This window comes from Corvus kubaryi, unplaced genomic scaffold (assembly GCF_017639235.1).
Source record: "Corvus kubaryi isolate FWS band 111438036 unplaced genomic scaffold, C.kubaryi_AGA036_p1.0 37249, whole genome shotgun sequence".
NCBI classification, from domain to species: domain Eukaryota; kingdom Metazoa; phylum Chordata; class Aves; order Passeriformes; family Corvidae; genus Corvus; species Corvus kubaryi.
This window is the reverse complement of record NW_024581072.1, coordinates 4,377,109-4,394,071: the sequence shown is the minus strand read 5'-3', so window position 1 is coordinate 4,394,071 and position 16,963 is coordinate 4,377,109. Positions and strand designations below refer to the sequence as shown.

Here is a 16,963-nt window from a genome sequence, read left to right as displayed (position 1 = left end):
ATGTATGGAAATGGCACAGAAGCAACTTCTTATATTTCAATGTGGCATAATTTCAGCAATGACTGTGTTTCAGAGTAGACTCACTGCAGCCCCTTTAGAGGGGTAAATCTTATTTAAATTCTATGTTCACCAAGAAGAGAAGAATTGTCTCTCATATGGTCACACAGAAAGCTGAGAAAAATTGCAGATGCATACCTAAATGTTGGTCTAAGGGACTCTTTTCCCCCCAGGTTAGTCCCCAGAATTCTTGGCAGCAGTGATATGAGTATTGCTTGTGTATCTGGGCCTCTTAGTTGAGTCTATTCTAAGTCTTGATTTTTTTTTTTTTTTTTTTGTGAATTAAGCTATGTTTATGATGTGTTGAACTTTTTAAGATAGAAATTAATCTTTTTCACTTCCCTCAAACCTACTGTCTAATAGAAGACTACAATGAAATGCAACTGTACCTCTGTGCTGAACGACACTAGGAAACACAAATTTACCTAGAGCATACTTTGAATCACGTACAAGGGTGCTACTTCCAGAATCCTTTCTAAGTTCCTTCTTTCCCTGCTGTGATAAGCTCTTTGCTGATAACACAGTTCTACGTGTTCATGAGCACTTTTTAGTGTATAACAAAATGCCAAGGAGTGCCTAAAGTTTTGTAATAGCTAGAGCTGATACGTGCACAGAGAAATGTTCTAGCAATATGCTAGAAAAAAACCTGACAGTCAGAAACTGTTTTTTAAAAAATTTGCCTTTCGTGGCTTTCCAGAGATTTGCAGAGATGAGACACAGAGAGCTCATGCAGTTTACCTACTGAAAGCTGAACTTTAAATGAATCAGCCATTTAGGGTTCAACCTCTGAATTTTCAGCTGGCCTCAAACTCCAATCTGCCAAAGTGTTGTGATCAATAAGGCAATGGCATGCTGAACCCCACCAAGAACAAACCTAGCAAGGCAGGATAATAATAAATTTTTAAGCCTCATGAGTAAACAATGAGTTCTGTATTGCCCTGGAGAGTACAAACTATATTTCTTTTGGCTGTTACCTGGATCTTCATCATGTGATTCACTACAAGAAAAAATATTACTCCTCATCCTATGGTGAACCACTCCTTATCCTCTGGAGCACTTGTATTACATTCTTGTAAAAACACACTGACTGGACTAGAGCTTTCAAAATAAGATTTAATAATGCAAAAATAAAAAGAATTCCAAAAAACCTAAACCAAACAAGACCCAAAACAAAAATGAGCTGTTACATGTGGTAAACACAGGCTATGGAAAAGAGATAGTTGTGTCTAATCTAAATTGCTTCAGTATCCTGGGGAAATAATTTTACCAGCCTTGTACTAAAAGAAAGGCTTTCATTTGGCAAAGGAAATAAATGCAGGAGGCAGGAAGAAGGATGAGCAGCTTGTACTCCATGTTCTGATCTTACACAGTGCACACATAAAGATATAACCTATGGATTTATTTATGCTATCAGATACGTAGCTATAACATAAATTCTGCTAAACTCATATAAGCAACTGCATTTATCCATTTCCGGGACCCTGCCATTGGCTTCTGGGAAGTTTTCCTTGTAGAGAATTAAATGTAGACTTTGAAAACGCACGAAATCATAACCTGCTTTGCCTAGGAGTACACCTGCTCTGCATCGCTGGAAAATACCTCTGTTCTTATGGGAACCTTCTGCAGCTGGACCCCATCCTGGTGATCATGAGGCAAAACTAAACTTTCGCTGTGACCTATGAGCAATTAAGCTGCAGTTGTTACTGTGGAATATGTAACTTTTCTTTTTTCTTATCCTGTTTAACTGCTTTGAAGAACAGAATTGACCCAGATTTTCTTAACTGGACCTGCAAGTTGGATTCTGGGGGAGAGATTTTCCACAGGACCCAACAGGCTTAGGAGTACAGTATGTACTGTACTTATCTTGGGCCCTGTGGTCATTAGTCAGTGCACTGATTTCAGTCAACCCTCCAGGTACCTAAAATCAGTATTTTGGAGCCTCTGATCCTATGCTCTTCCTCATGAGTCAGATATTCTCTGCTTACTCTGGAGATTTCTTCTCTGATTACAAGATGGAAGACTTTGCTAGCCAGCACTAAGTTAATTATCTCCATTCCTGAAGCTTTCAAGACCTCATTCCCTTTCACTGAGGCTGACCATATTGCAGAAAGGCATTGTTCTAATATGGATGCTGCATACACAAGAGGAAGAAAATTAACATATTTGCAAACAGAGAGAAAATGAAAATATAATTTCTGCTGAGTATTCTGAAAAATTCACGTTATGTGATACCTGCGTCTGTTCTTTCTCAGAGTCTTTGTTTCCAAAGACTCTTTTGTCTTTGACTCTTTGTTCCAAATTTGTTCACAACTTGTAGTTCATACCACCTATATGTAGTAATCGGGAAAAGAGCCATTTTCCTGGGAAAACTTAGCATAGTCTAGCAACTTGGGCAATGAGCAGAATGGCCAGTTTGCTTCAGCAGAGTCAGTAGGCATAGTAGATTAAGCCAAAATGTGTTTCCCATCTGCCTCTACGAAAACACACCCAGCATGGGGACAAAACAAGGGGAGTTAGAGACGCGCGCATGCCTGCAGGGCCAGGATCTTATTGGCATCACAGAGATGTGGTGGATGGCTTCTGTAACTGACTATCAGGAGAGCAGACTTTAGGGTCCTCAGAGATCTGATTGGTAGAATACCATGAGATAAAGTCCTGGAGCAAATAGGAGCCCAAAAAAGCTGTTCAATATATAAGGATCTCCACCTCCAAACTCGGGAGCCATGAATTCCAACAAAGGTGCTCAGCAAGATCATGGAGCAGATCCTCTGAACTGTAGAGACATGGATCTGATGGCTGGACCACTTGGTGGTTAAGGAATTGGTTGGATGGACACAGAGCTGTGGTATAACCTCCCATCCTTAAGGGGAAGGGAGCATGCAAGATTCAAAAATGCTTGTGGTCAAAAGTAACAACAAAAGTCAGAGGGTCCACAAAAACTCACAAAGTTTTATTAGTAAATAACATGCTTGGCATGGATATTGGTATTAGTTAGTCCCTGACCTACTATATAAGCACACAGCAGTGGATTTTGGGTAAAGGGTTAAGATGAAAAGGAAGAGAGAAGGGAAGAGATGAATTAGAGAGGAAGGAAATGGAAAGGAAAAGGAAAAGGGAGAGGAATCGCCAGGGACTGGTTCTAGTGTCAGGGATCTTGGGGGGTCTTGATCCCCCCTTACAGTCCATGCCAACTTCTTAACGTCATCCTTGTGCTTGTGTTGGGCTGGGCTTATCTACAGGAGCCAGAACAAGGATGTTTGTCCTGGAAAAGCTCTGCTCTTACCTCCACATGGCCCCCCATCTCCAGTCATTTCTTGTTCTTTCCCATGGCATGTTATTACCAATAATTCTTGGCTGTTATTACCAACAATCCATGGTTGGCTCCATAGCTATTGGGTTATCAGTGTTTGAGACATACATATTAGGCCCCTTGTCTCCTTGGATTCTACATGTGGTTAAAGGCTCAGTGTCCAAGTGGACACCAGAGATGAGTCGTGTCCTCAGGGTTCGGTGTTGAACCGGCACTGTTGGGCATCTGTGTTAGTGACATGGACAGTGGGATTGAGGGCACCCTCAGCAAGTTTGCCACTGACACCAAGCTCTGTGGGGCAGTCAACAGGCAGGAGGGAAGGGATGTCATCCAGAGGGAGCTGGACAGGCTGGAGAGGTGGGGCTGTGCAAACCCCATGAAGGTCAAAAAGGCCAAGTGCAAGAGCCTGGGCCAGGGCAATCGCAAGCACAAATACAGACTGGGCAGAGAATGGAATGAGAACAGCCCTGAGGAGAAGGACTTGAGGGTGGATGAGAACTTTGACATGGCTTGGAAATATGCACTTGCAGTCCAGAAAATCACCCTATCCTGGGCTGCATTAAAAGCAGCGTCACTAGCAGATCTAGTGAAGTGATTCTATCCTTCTATTGTGCTTTCATGAGACCCACCTCGAGCACTGTGTCCAACTGTGGGACCCTCAACATAAGAAGGATGTGGACCTGTTGGAGCAAGTCCAGAGGGGGGTCACAAAGATGATCAGAGGGCTGGAGCACCTGTCCTCTCTCCCATGACTGGATGGGACTCTAAGCATAGTGATCTAGTGGAAGGTGTCCCTGACTATAGGGGGTTTGGGATGATTTGGAGATATTTTTAAGGTCTCTTCTAGCCCAAGCCATTCTATAATCCTATGACACCTTTCTTTTAACTAGGTTTGTCTGGGCCGGTCTCCACTGAAACTAATGAAAAGATTCCCCTTGATCTGAGTTGGCAGAAAATTCAGAGATGGATTCTGCAACCAGGAACCTGATACAGTTCTGTTTTTCCCTTAAACAGCAAACAGTGGACAGATGTGATGTTGTTTTCAATCAAAGGGAAGAAACAAGGCTTGTTGAGTACAGATCTGATCTCCTCCAGAGAGCAGTGCTTTATCTTGCACTCCATCTCTTGTGGAGCAGCAGAAAAGCAAATTCCATACCTAGTTTAGGGTAGCACTACTCCTGCTTGGGGCATTTGGCATTCCCATAGGAATGCTTTGCAGTTCCACAGCTGACTGGAATGGAAACCAGGAGTGTGGTTCTCAGCCATCAATATTGCCATGGGGGAGAAGGAAATGACTGCTAGATTCACCCAGTGTCACCAGAAGAAGATGCTGATGGGAGGCAGATGAAGATCAGATGAGTCCTTTGAAATCTGCAGCTGCATCTGATCTGTATTTGTGGAGGAAGAGGAAGCCCGTAGGCCTCTGGGTTTGCTGTGGGAGCCCCCTGAGAGAAACAGGGGGATAAAACTGAAGAGCATACTGGAAGACCTGAAACAAGACAGGTCATGCATGAAGAATTACTGTGATTTTGACAGACCTGAAAGCCTGTGATGGCACAGAGTATCAAGGCATGTGTAGCCACAGGGAACTCATGGGGAGATGGAACCTTGGATGAGGTAAAGGATTCAAAGGACATGAGCCATGTTTACAAATAACTGCTGCTGGAAAACTCCCTGAAAAACTCTGAGGGCCCTCACGGAGATGGTTTCAGAGCATCTTTTCCAGGAGAGATGATGCCCTGCCTTTGCATCTCAAGTGTCCTCTTCCTGAAGTTTAATTGTCCTCCTTCCTTTCTCTCTTCCACCTCTCTCCTGAGCTGTGCTCCTGTCTGGCTCACAAGCAATTGAACAATGTAATGTAGGACTGCAGTTTCCAGATTTTGCCTTGTTCTTTTCCATTATTAATCAGCTGTCTTCCACTAGCACATTGACAGGGTCAGCAGAGCTGTGCAGCAGCATGTAGAGACAAGAAAATGTCCACACCTACACTCACTCCACACAGACCCCCCCATGCAGACCCCCCACACACCCCACTGGCATGGCATGGACTGAGACACCCAGCATTCTCTCTCATACCTTTCATTCCTTGCCACAGCTTGAAATTTGCATGATTGCCCAGGTGCAAAGTTGTGATTCTTTGTTTATTTCTCCTCGCAAAGCTCAGAGATTATCTAGGGTCAGTGTGTCTGAGTTGCCTGAAACACTCTGTGTAATTCTAACAGAGCATGGCAGACCTTGCACTTAAATGGGTAAATTGAGAGACAAAGAGAGTGTCCCTCTTTCATATGTGTTAAAAGGCTTCCTCACAAGTTTTCTGAGGACTAATCCTCTCTATCAAGCTTGGGACAAGTGAACTGATTAGAAAGACAAGTAGACCAAGAAAAACAAACAAGGAAAAAGAGCCAAATTTAACACAAAATGAAATCAGCAGATTTGAGGTGAAAGAAAAGCTAGGACACATTGTTGGGCCAGATCTACATCAAAGTAGGTTCTGTGCTTTAAACAGTGGTGAGAACACAGTATTCAGGGCTCTGGGTTTCAGTACCCTCCTGTGTTTGACAGCCTGACACAGAGAGACAAAAGAAATCATGTAAAAAGACTTCAAGTTTGTATAAATCAAATAAAAGGGGAGTCTTTTTCTGTACCCTAGACTCTCACAGTTGTGGAACTAAAGGTCAGTGCTGAACTCCGCATATTGCTCTCGATTTGTTTCAGTCCTACATATATTCCTGGCAGAAAATTCCATGCATTAATGATGGAAAGATCTAAATTGGGCTGGTGTTCTCTTTGGTAATGGAAGAGAAAAAAAGAAATTTGCACAATTAATAAATAAAGTCCAAAAGGACAGATGGAAGATAAATCTTTTTGCAGTAGATGCATATTTTCAGTTTTCCAGATTTTTTTTGAAGACATTTCATGAAGAATCAGGGTAGACATGACGAGAAATATTTTATTGCAAAGGGTAGTTAAGTTCCAGAACAGGTAAGAGGTTTTCAATAGCTGAGGTCTCTAAGAAAAAGACTTGTTCAGGTCAAGTTAACTCCTGAGATAAAATTATGTGCTTGTTGCCCTCCCAGTGTGTTTTCTAACCACACACTTTCAAGTCTGGCTGAAAATTATTTTCTTTTTTTGTACTGAGGTTCAGAATATGATTGAAATTTAACAGACAGAACTGTTAGTATAGCTCCCATAACTTTGATATGAAGCAAGATAAGGAATAAGCATTTAAATCTCTCAGTAGCTTTTCAAACCTTAGCTAGTGAATAAAGTAGTAATTCCAAAGATGGCTGTATCTGCCACAGCTGTTCAGACATAGTTTCCGTACTACCTGCAGCTACACAAAACCACTGAGAAGAAAAATTTCCTGAAGAGAAATGTAACCAGCGTAATTCACATGCCAACATTTTCCCAGAAACTAAAGCTCAGTGTTACGTAATAGCAGTATTATTTCATGCAGTATTATTTCATATGCAGTAATATTTGGACTGAGGGCCAGTTTCAAGCTCTCAGAGCACCTTGGGAGGAAAAGTTGTTGCCTGAGTTCTCTGGTCCCACCATACAGTCTTCGAGTTGTCTTTGTATCCCCCACAAAACTCCTTCTTTATTTCTTTAGCTTCTTCAGGTAAATCACTTGTTGTTTCTAAGTAGGCAGTTCCAAATCTGATCCAAGGAAAACCACTCACTTGCACGTTGATTGTGGCTGTCTTCCTGCAGAGTCAGTTCCACACCTGACCCAAAGATACACAGTTACTTCCTCAAGTGTCTTAGCTATATTACTGTTTATTCATTCCATGACCTAGGTATTTGCTAGGTAAATATGTTCATTTTTAGTAGCAACTGTTGGCTTAAGAAATTGTAACTATATTTACGGTAGGTTCACATTTTAGACTGCAGATCCTGTTGGCTCAACAGTCCTCTACTCCCTGACACTCTTACTGTCATTAGAGTTAGGTCAAATTCTCAGAATGTTTCTAGTTCATGAACCTACTTTGACATGTGAAAATAGGGAAGAACAGGGAAGAAAAGAGATGGGGAGGAAGCTGATGTTGTATGTTAGTATGTTAATATGTTAGTCTGGTCTTTTCCTGACAGGCAGTTGGTGAGTGTGGGTTAAGCCAAGGGCCATGGTACTTTTTCCCTACTCTTCCCACTTGATGACTGAGGACTCCAGCCTGACAATGTTTCGCTAACATGACCCGGTGACAACAATCCTCGGGTGGCAGAAGAGTAATAACTCTAGGAGCGGCAGATGGTACATATACTAAAAATGTTTCAGAATCTTCCTGGGTTAGGACCGTAATTCTGCATATAGTAGAAGACATGGATATGTGACTGAAGGCCAAGCAGGTAATGATACAGCTTCTGATATTAAATTTTGTGGGGTTGAACCTTGAATAAAAATGAAACTATTCTCATCCTTCAAATTTTTTTGAAACAATGCAATATTTCCTATCCCCAGGAAAACCAGAGCACCAGAAAGATTGTTTTTAGTAATATTTTTAAAAATTAATTATTGACTTCACCCAAATGATTTCATTTGAAGACACTATTTGAAAAATTTGTTTAAGACTTTCCTTTCTATAATTTTATTTCCTCTGAAACAATTTCAAACCTAAAGTATGCCATTTTATTAACCTATGAATCTTCACATCGTAGATTTTTATTAATGCAAAGCATTACAAAATACCACCAAATTTAAATTATAATACTGAGTTCTGATAACTGGTTGATTTTGTTCCTGAGCTAGAGGATCAACACATTGTTTTGTGATGAAGGATTTGAAAGCATGCAGGGTACCCATGTGTTACTATGATTTGTGTTGTCTCCACTACTGTTCTCCTCTAGCTGGCAAAGGAAGGCACAATCTGCACTTAAATTACACTGGGAGTCAGGGACATCTGCTTGTGGCCTGAGAGAGAGAATGGGGTTAATATAGCCCTACAGACTGACCACTGTCTAGCACTGCATGTCATTCCATCTGTGTGGTAGCTGGTCCTGTGTTCAATCTCCTTTGTGGCATACAGCCCTGTACCCGTAAGTTGATCAAATTCTTTCTTTGTCTCACATGTGAATGGAGACGTCATTTGTCTTTAATACCTTTCCCATGAAATCAAGGTGTGACCAGCACCCAGTGGATATAAAAATCGTAAGACAAATGTCCTTAATGAACATTTTGGCATGAGAGAATTGATTTAGAGAACTAGAGTGTTTCAAAGCCACTGCTTTCAACTTTGCAGGCTGTCATCCTAAATATAAATGATGATGAAGAAAGGAATCAAAAATAGTGCCTTTGCTCAGAAATGTTTAGGAGGAAAAGTCAAACCCAACAGCCCTCTGTTGGGCACAGAGGCTGTTGCGGCAGTGCACTTTTGGTTTTACTGGTTAACAATTTGTACTAATCTTCATGGAAAAAAATGAAAAGAAAAACGAATGAAAATAGCATCGAATTCATCTCTATTCAGCAGTAAGGTTTTATTGATACTTGAAAATACTGAGAGCGTGGTACCAACATAATTCTCTGATGTTTTTGAAATCATATTTAATTTTCTTTTCAACATTCTTTTCAAGCATATTCATGCAAAATGAATTGTAAGCAATTGTGCAGGTGCTTGTGAGGTGACTGGTGGCCGAGGAGCTGATATTTAGCAGCCATGAAGGTGGCTTTTCAAAAGGTAAAAAGGATAAACAGAAGAATGTTGCTGCCAGACAGGGAGCTGTGAGCCTGGGGACCACAAGCATCCTTGAAATGTACAGCTGACCTCTTCGAAGCACAGCTGGACACTGAAAAGTTACACTTCCTGAGTTTGCACCATGATCACAGTACCAAGAAAGTTTAACCTCCATTTATCATCAGAAAAAGTGGAAACATCCTGGGAAATTTGTATTGGTCTGAATAAACAGAGCTGGTCTCTGAGCAACCTGACCTAGCTGAAAATGTTCCTACTCATTTCTTTGACTAGGTGGCCTTGAAATGTACTTTCCAGCCCAAACCATTCTATGATTTGATAATACAGAGGGTAGCTTGCAGGTGTACTTGTTGCTCTAGATTTGCATGTGATGGTTTGAATTGATATTTTGTTGTTGTTGTATATGACATGAATCTCTGAAACAGTACAAACACTTACGGAAAGAGCAGCATATGCATATGTTTAGTCCTCTATTAAATCTAGCTTGTTGTATATAGTATCATAAAATAAAAGTCTGATTACTCATGTAGTGTGTTAGTGGCATGCCTCTAATTCTTAGTGGAAGTAGCAAATTTCAAATACCCATTCTACTCACATGGTTAAGAGTGTTTCTCTTCAAATAGTATGAGTCAGCTGATTTTCTCATGAAGATTTATTTTCACAGAACTCTTTCTGTCCCACTTACACAATGACAACATGGATGAATGGTATATGTCCCATATGATAATACATAAAATTGTTGTCTTCACTGCTGTCCTGTCTGTCCTGATCTGTTTGCTTTCTTTTGTTGCTGACTAGTTTTTCCCTGAAGTTTTGCCACATCTGTAAACCTTAACTATAAAATGCTGCGGGTGGAATCTCAATATCATTGTGGATGATGGACTTGAGACAGAAAAGAGGAGTGTCCTGAGGTGACTGTATGATAGTCTCAAACCGGGACAAGGAGGATCAACATCAGTAGAATGCCACCCTAACACTACTAACGCAGAACTTATGTTCTCTTTACTAGAGAGCCACAGCTGCACAGTCCCATTTTCTCCCCTGTGCTTGTTTCTGAGTGATCTGAGCATCTTGTCTTGTAAAGGCTGTCCATCCACTGGGCTATACTTAGTGGAGGGTTGTTAGGATGGATATTTTTGGTGTCTGTGTAAAAGAGCAAACTGAGAATATGGAATGTTCTTACTGCAGAATATGAGGCACCACATGCAATGTCTGGCTTCATCAGCCATCCTGTTCAGCAGATGTGTTATTTCTCATATGATTCAGACAATGTGTTATCTCTCCCCTGCAGTATGGGATAAAGAAGAAGGAAGAAAAGGAAGCAGAGGCGCAGGCCGCACTGGAAGCTAATGCTGAAGGGAGTCTGACACGCCCAAAGAAGGCGATCCCTCCTGGCTGTGGGGATGAGGAGGAGGAAGAAGAAGAGAGCATCCTAGACACAGTCATCAAATACTTACCAGGCCCCCTGCAGGACATGTTCAAGAAGTAATAGCTGCAGACTGTTAGATGGGCATAAACAGTACTGCAAAGGATTTCTCTTTTGCCCAATGGGGATTTACAATCTTGCCATTCATCCCGCAGTCCTCCCCACCTCTGCCCTCTACTGCTCACTAGGAGTCCCTTCGCTTCCCATTCCCTTCTGACTGCGTCTTTCCCTTTCCTCCACCCCCAGACTCATCCATTCCTTTATTTTGTATATAGTCCAGTAGATGCCTCTGAATGGATGTAAAGATTAAAAAGCTGCAGACTACACAACTTTTATTATAAGCCATAGTACTATGTATGTTAAATAAGGCAACTGCACATCAGGCATAGAAAAGGAACAATCTCATTTCCATCCAATGCAAGAAGGAGTGTTCACTAAGTATGAACAGTGGCCTCTTTAATTTTTAAAAATTATATTATTTTTATTATTGATAATAATTAGTCATTATTGTAATATTCCTATTGATTGGATCACATTAGCCATTTTTTGTTGAGCACATCTGCTCTTGGAAGGGATATCTCAGTTCTCCCATGGAAGCAGAGCTTTTCTGTTTTAATTCCATCCATGACATAAATAAAAGATCGTTTGGAAAGTAAATCATGCATGACTTACACAGCTGACATCACTCAGAACTGTGGAAGAAGTGAGTCATCTGCCCTCAGATACTGTAGAAGTTAAATGCCTCAGAATCTAAGCAAGAGTCATGTTACTTTGGGAATTAGCCATACATTTACCTTGAATGAGCAAATTGGTCAGGCACTTGCCATACAGAGAGCTGAAACCATAGGAGAGTGCATAGTGCTCTGGTAGAGGACCTCCCCAACCCCTCTGAAGCCAATGACAAGTGTATTTGCTGCTCTTTTTAACCAATCTTTCTGCCGTATTCAACCATCCCATTCCCAGCAGTGCTTGTGGGTTGGACGTTTGGGTTCCAGCATATTGTAGTAGCTGTGTCCTGCCCACCCTTTCCTGCAGTGTGTGGGAGTGTGTGGTGGCCTGAATGTGAGTCATGGCAGATCCATAAATATCTATGATGTTTATTGTGCTAAATTACTGCATTGCCTTGGGGAGGTCACTTGTTTTCTGCCCCACTGAGCTTCTACACCTGTAAAATGTAGGTTTCAGTCTCTACCTACAACAAAGGCATGAAGTGAGGATGCTTCTCCAGTGCTGTGCAGGAGCTAATTAATATTACAGCAGTGTGTGGTATCCCTTGATGCTAGCAGGGTGGGAGAAAATGTTTTTCTCACCATTATCTTTGTGGCCTTTTGCAGACACAGGTACAGAGGTCTCCTCAATGAAACATTGGAGATATCACAAAACTGCGTAAGAAAATCCAAATTCTATGGGAGATGTTGACTTGCTAATACATACATAGATTCAATATATATATATACCTATTTTGAACACAAGTCCTCATGATCAGTTATCTGGCTTGTCATCTGAAGAACTAATCCTGATATTTTGCATCTGGCTAGGTCTCTGTAGTTGATGCCGTGAGACCATCATGCCATCTCAGTCTCACCGTCTTGTCAGGAAAATTAGGATTTGTCTGGCAGAACTAGCATTGCTTGTCCCTGTCCTGAGAGAAACAAAAATATCCTAAGTACATGGATGAGATTTGAAAGCAAATACACTCTTTCTGCTGGCAAAGAAAAGGAGGATAATCTCAGATATTTCACTAGGTATCTAAATTAAGCATTTTATTTCAATGGACCTTCTTTGCGCTGGTTCAGTGTAAGAGAGTTTAGGCAAACATTTCAGTATTTTCCTAAATAAGATACTTTAGAAGACATTTACACCTTTTCAGGTAAACAGAAGAAATCTGTACCATGGTTAAGGAATTGAGCATGAGAGCTCTGTACCTTCCAGTAGCATCTGTTTTAATAGGGAAAGAGTATTTTGAAAGAGAATAAATATAGTATGCTCTCCTTGCACAATTTTTATTCAGGCTCAAGTAATTTCAAACACACCTTTCTATTGAATCCAACGTGGAGGCTGAAGAGGTTTGACTGATATACAGGTCAGAAAAAGTTGATATGGATACAACTTGTTTCAGGCTGGATCTATGAACAAGACTTGTTGGTTCTAGTACAAGCTGCCAAGGGCTACCCAGAGGAAAGAGAAGGCAGGTTTTACTCATTTGGATAATGTCAGGGGAACTTTTTTCCCCCATAACTTTCATTTAAAGCAAGATGAATGTCTCCCTCCTAAGACTTTTAATGATCCAGAACACTCTATGAATCTGTGCTTGGGTATAGCATGGTAGTGTTGAACAATTTACCATTTCTAGGAAGAATGTCCTACTCAGCTCATGCAAATTCAGCAACTAGTAATTTGAGCCTATTTAAGTAAATCTCACAGAACTGAAAACTCTGAGACAAAAGGAGCGCTCGTTTTGATGCTCTGCCACAGAGTATCCAACATCCCCAAAAGCTAAAAGGCAGAGCCTGACTCTTCAGCCACTTACTGGTAGCTGGATCTCCTAACCTAGATCACTGACATAAAGATGTCAATACCTTTGAAATGCCCTGATTAATCTCTGTGCCATGCATCCTCTAATACATAAGCAGGACCAGCAGAAGTGTGCCTGTGCTAAAAGGAATATGTCCATTCGTATATTCCCCTGGACTTGTGCTGCAGAGCTCTGCAAACAAACAAATAAACAAACGAGAAGATAATCTTATTCCACTTTACTTTGGTTTTTCTCTACTACTTGTTTGCTGACTTTTCCCTAGCTCCCATCACTGACTCCCTTCCTCATCCAACCAAATACTGTTCCTGATATAAGATCAGAATTTTCTGCCTAGCATCCTCCTTGCAGAATGTTAATACTGATTGTTTTCACAGTCTCTCTGGTAGCTTGATGTGCAGGTCTGTGCACTCCTCTGTGGAAGGTGAGGAAATTGGAGAAGAAAGGAAGAGGAGAGAGAGAGAGAAAGGAAGACTGGTACTGTTCTTGATAACTGTGCCTCAGCAGCTGTGACACTGAATGAGTGGTCTAAGTCAGGATCCTGTGTAGCCTGTACTGAAATTTCTTAAGGAGGTACTGCTATCCCTGGGCTCAGAGCACTAAAAATACTGCCCTTGTGAGCTGAGCTCCTGATCTGTGTGAACATCTGGACTGAACCCCTGAAGAAGGCTATAGGATCTCCATGCTGAGTCTGGTAGGCCTCATCCCAGGGTCACAAAGCAGGAGGTAAGGGAGGGTATTTTATTAAATAATGTTTACTTAAGTCTTTTTTGTTGTGGGAGCTTCCCAGCTCAACCATCTCATCACTTCTGTGTCTCAACTCGCCACACCTGCAGCAGCCCTTCCTCCACTGACAACAGAGAGTTAATCCCATTTTCCTTTTCTTGCCATAAGAAACATGTCAGAAAATCTACCACAGGTACTGGATAGGTTTTGCTTGGTTTTGCCTCACATAACTTTTGGCACTCCTCAAGTCATTACATGGTCCCAAAGTGCCTAAGCCATGCTGAACAGACTCAAGAGCAAGGCACTCTCCCATCTCTTCTGCCTATTTCCCTTCCCACTCAGAACTGGTAACAAGGGACACAGACACCTTTGACTCACGTATGGAAGTTAAAAGCATTGTCTCACACACTCCCCCTTGGCACTCAAGCAGGTGATGAAGCACTTAAACAAGAGACCAAAGAGAAGCATGGTTCATTGTTTGGATTCTGAATATCTTTTTGTCTTTCATGACATTGTTTTATTTGCATCACTGGTCTGTTCAATCTCAGGTAAATGAGGTATTTTAGTTTTATAACTGGTTTTTATTTACACAGAAAGGTTGTTGGCTAGACACTGCAGTCATTTTCCCTCACAGCTCCAAGACCTTACTGGGTTAGTAAAAAAATAGTCAAAGGGCCTTCACATTTGGAGGGTAAATGATTTAGTTTGCCATTGACCTTGTGAACTCACATTTATATGTAGAGAAAGCCATATGAAATCAGACTGCAATATCAATGCTACTCTTGTGTTTAAAATTAATAAAACAAAATATAAGATCATGTGCTTAATCACTTTGGAGTTCCTCTATGTTTCTAGTATCATACGTTGGCTAGATCCCTCCCAGCCTCTCTCCTTCATCAAGAAACACCATACCAGTGCTGCTGAATACATCTTTTTGCCAAGCTTTTTGTGCTAGAACAAGCATTGTTAGAAATTAACTGTTGTGATCTAAATGTAATGTCTTATGTATCTGAAAGTTGTCTGTATTTGTTCTGAATATATGTTATCAAGATAACTGTTTCCTCATGCACTGAGTTAGTAAAATGTTTCAGTACTGTCATTAAAAAAATTGCCTGTTTTCTCTCTTTCTCTTTCACACACACAGAGCAAAATTTAACTTAGCCATGCATTTTCTAGTAGAAATGCTCCCCAGCTTTCTTTCAGATGCATGCAGTACTTGAGGATGATTAAAAGTAGAGACATTGTGAATGTGATCTTAATTTGTTATTTTCCTGGTATTTTTTCCTGCATGATGTGGGTAAATGGTATGATGTTCTTTTAAAATGGAATCACAGCCAATAAAAAACCCCAGTGATTTCATAAATTGTTTGCAATGCTTTCCTATGAAATTCCTTCCAGGCTACACTTGGAAATCAAAGTATGGTTGCTCATATACAAATAGAATGGTAACAGAATTGAGGAGCAACATGGATGTTATTTGAATAAATATGCTCATTTTTTCATTTATCAAAAACACTGATGAGGTTTAATGTGTGCAGGTGATTAGCAAATTTTAAATAAGTTTGCTACTAGGAATTAATTTTCCTTAGGAAGAGCAGAACAACACTCCTTTGAAAGAAACACAGACCATTAGCTATGGTTTAGTGAGAATATGTTTGGATCTTAAGACAAAATACATTGCACTGATGTGCAATGACACAAAATGCATCTCAGGATCCAGAATCCATGATATATACAAAACTCTTTGGATGGCAAATTCCACACAGCTAAGCCTCATCTTACTTGCTCAGGCACAAATCATTAGTTGTAATATTCAGCATGAAAGTGTTGCATCATGTTAGAAAAAGATATTACCATACATCTCATAGGAAAAGCTGATACCCTTTTGCCGATCCTTCCTTAGGACCATTGTATAATCATTCAGGTTTTTCTGGGTTTTTTACTAACAGAGGCAGCCACAGGACTGTCACAGAGAATCAACCCATGTTATTTACATGCCAGAATACCTACTCAGAATTTGAGCATAACACTGCTAAAACTAACACATGCTAATGCTGCTGCAGACTGTGAGTTCAAGGGCAGGCTCTCCGTGTACTTCAGGTTTCAGGCAAGGTTTGAGGAAGCTAACAGGGCAAGAAAATATTTTTCACTGGTTCCCCCAAGAAACAGACAGCTTAAAGGAACCAGAATTATCATATCAGAGAAGTGTTGGGGACAAGATCCAAATATTGAAGAAGGAAAGCAGGTGATTTTGACAGGCTTCATTTAGCAACGGAGATAAATTATTCTTTTTAAACAGCTTCTGATTTCTTATTAAAAAGAAATACAGAAGGATAAATTCCAGTGGTTAGGCTGGTACAATCTACCTTTTCCCATTTTAAAAGTACACTTTGTCAGGTAAAATCCTCTCCAGAGGAGAACAAAAAAAGAAAACAGCAGACACATCATGAGTGCCTCTGGAGTGAAAAATTACTCCAGTTATGAAGACACATTAGTGATTTATTTCTCAGACAGTGATCCTGGGATGCAATGATTAGCCCTACTACAAGATCCCACTCTTCACTGACAGCAGTGGTGGCACAGACTATGTAATTGGGACAGATATTAAACTTCCAAATGAAAATGTGGGTGCAAAGGTACTCACCATGGTCCTGATTACGTCCATTTTAGTGTCTTAATTCACTTTCTTCCTGAAGTGCCAAGGATGATCTAGGCTCCATAAAGCTCTCTTTGAAAATGTAATTTGAATGAAGGCTTCTGAGCATTGCTGGCACAATGCTATTCTGTGTATGGCATCCCAGGAGGTTTGTGGCAACCACAAACGTCCCCAATTAAAAAATCCCAACTGAGATTTTTATTTCTTCTGTAACTGACCCTCCCCTTTTCAGTTAAAAAACAAACAACCAAACCAAACCAAACCAAAAACCAACAAAAAAACCCCAAACCCAACCCAACCCAACAAAAAGCCACCACCACCAAAAAACCCACACTGCATTGGGGTATTCCTTGTTGAAGATAACTCTGCTACAGCCGGTCACCTGTGGTTGCACAGGTAGTTTGAGATAGGTGTAAAAGTACATCTGAAAAAGACAAATGGCTGGAACATGTGATGTCAAACACCCATGCCTTCCTGACCCTTTGGTATTGAGAAGCTGAATTCTGCTAGTGCTGTGAGGTGGAAACAATTTTTTCATCTGAGATTTGCTTTTCTCAGAAAACCTCTT

The 16,963-nt window shown here is 40.8% G+C and overlaps 1 protein-coding gene across 2 annotated transcripts in view; it reads left to right on the top strand.

The window, feature by feature from the left end:
• Nucleotides 1–14,856, top strand: part of CPLX1 (complexin 1) — a 115,544-nt gene extending 100,688 nt beyond the window's left edge. For both annotated transcript variants that reach the window (XM_042023510.1, XM_042023509.1), the window contains exon 4: nt 10,346–14,856. In XM_042023510.1, coding sequence (XP_041879444.1) covers nt 10,346–10,543 — 198 coding nt within the window. In that variant the 3' untranslated portion in view covers nt 10,544–14,856. The remainder of the gene's footprint in view (nt 1–10,345) is intronic.
• The last annotated feature ends 2,107 nt before the right edge of the window (nt 14,857–16,963 follow it).